General features: G+C 74.3%; 1 protein-coding gene across 1 annotated transcript in view; it reads right to left on the bottom strand.

Moving 5' to 3' along the window:
- Window positions 1–187, bottom strand: part of LOC106900237 (integrin alpha-5-like) — a 4,095-nt gene extending 3,908 nt beyond the window's left edge. Inside the window, exon 1 of the mRNA XM_014962231.1 lies at window positions 32–187. Coding sequence (XP_014817717.1) covers window positions 32–187 — 156 coding nt within the window. The remainder of the gene's footprint in view (window positions 1–31) is intronic.
- Window positions 188–202: the final 15 nt, after the last annotated feature.

Here is a 202-nt window from a genome sequence, read left to right as displayed (position 1 = left end):
TGCTTTCCAATCCCTCACCCCCCGGACGCACCTTGTAGAGGCCGTAGCAGAGCAGGGCGAGCAGCAGCAGCCCCAGCAGCACGGCCAGGACCACCACCCACACCGGCACCCCCCCGCTGCCCTCGGCGCGCGCCCACTGCAGCCCCGTCACCACCTGGGGGGCACGGTGGCACCGGGGGTCACCCATGGGGCCCACCCCCCC

The sequence above is a fragment of the Calidris pugnax genome, unplaced genomic scaffold, assembly GCF_001431845.1.
Source record: "Calidris pugnax isolate Ruff unplaced genomic scaffold, ASM143184v1 scaffold1691, whole genome shotgun sequence".
Taxonomy (NCBI): Eukaryota; Metazoa; Chordata; class Aves; order Charadriiformes; family Scolopacidae; genus Calidris; species Calidris pugnax.
This window is presented reverse-complemented; position numbering and strand designations above follow the sequence as displayed.